Source organism: Hordeum vulgare, chromosome 7H (genome assembly GCF_904849725.1).
Source record: "Hordeum vulgare subsp. vulgare chromosome 7H, MorexV3_pseudomolecules_assembly, whole genome shotgun sequence".
Classification (NCBI taxonomy): Eukaryota; Viridiplantae; Streptophyta; class Magnoliopsida; order Poales; family Poaceae; genus Hordeum; species Hordeum vulgare.
Genome location: NC_058524.1, coordinates 622,815,285 through 622,816,603, shown reverse-complemented (window position 1 = coordinate 622,816,603; position 1,319 = coordinate 622,815,285). Strand labels below are relative to the sequence as shown.

General features: G+C 52.7%; 1 protein-coding gene across 1 annotated transcript; it reads right to left on the bottom strand.

Moving 5' to 3' along the window:
- Positions 1-239: 239 nt before the first annotated feature.
- On the bottom strand, positions 240-1,319 carry LOC123409591 (BTB/POZ and MATH domain-containing protein 2-like). The gene has a single exon (XM_045102448.1). It carries the CDS (start codon positions 1,317-1,319, stop codon positions 240-242), a length of 1,080 nt encoding a protein of 359 aa, XP_044958383.1.

Genomic DNA, 1,319 nt, shown 5'->3' with positions numbered 1-1,319 from the left:
TGCGTCTGATTTTATATGAAATATGTTTCTATGTAGACAAAATACCGAGATTTTTTTCATTTCAAAATCAAGGGTAAAAAAAAAAGCAACAAAATAGTGCTATATAAGAGCAGAGCCATTGCGTTGAGATGAACTGTTTAAACATGCGATATCACTTTTCCATCTCCGAATCAGGGATACAAATATAGAAGATAATAAATATATAGAAGATCCAGCAAGTGCATCACGTTTAACCGCTCCTACTTAGGCCGCAGCATGGCCAGCATCATGTCCTTCATAAGAGCCGGGTAGCTCCTGTAGAGAAGATCAAAGCCGTCCGTTGCCATGACCGCGTTCAGGTTCGCTGGACAGCGGAGGTATTGATAGCACGTCTTTTTCAGACCATCGCAGCCGTGCTGATCGGCAAGCGCCATGATGGTTGCCACCGTGCTCACCTTGATGTGGTCGCACAGCTTCGTCTCGCACATCGCCTTCAGTCTCGGGATATCATATCGATCCGCCGCGACAAGCAGGTGCTGCAGCAGGACACCCTCATTCTCATCCTGCGTCGGCACTGGCAGCGAGTCGCCGTAGATGAACCCAAGCAACGCCTTGAACACCGCTGCATCCATGTCATCTATCTGCACGGCGGCAGCCGTGGTCGACGTACCTTCCTTCATCGGGCCAAAGAACGACGCCCTGAAGACTTTAGAGCGGGCCGCGAGAACGCATCGGTGGGCAGGGAACGACTCATCACCTACACGGAAGACAACATCGGTGCCCTCCCCTGCCAGGAGAAAGTCGGTGAAGTTCCGTGGCATGTCGGGTGGCGGTACTAGGATGAAGGGAGAAGTGTTCCATGTTGGATTTTGGACCAAGACATCGCAGCGGATGGCGAATAAGCTGTTGTCGTTGTCCTTTCGGTTTCTCCATTTCGTCAAGTCCTCGCTTGTCATGAACCTGTCGTTCCCATGAAGGGAGTAGCCACGGAACTCGAATATTTTGTTGCCATGGATACGTGCGGACTCTTGCTGATCCGTCTCATCGACGAGACTGAAATCGAACTGCGCCCTCACGGGGTCTGCAGTAGTTTCCATTTGCTCGTACAGGCAAATATGAAGTGATATGAAGCCGGCGTCCTCCTGGCAGCGGCCGCCGGGGTAGTAGTAGATGCACCAGCGATGGCCTCCTACTGTGAAGGCGCGAGACATGATGCATTGCTGCAGACCGTTGTGGCCTTCAACGACGAGCAAATGGTACCCGCAGGCCGCGCCGGCGTTCCTGCTGGAACCGTCCTGGAGCACGCCGTTGGCGATGATCGACACGCCCGCGAAGGCCAT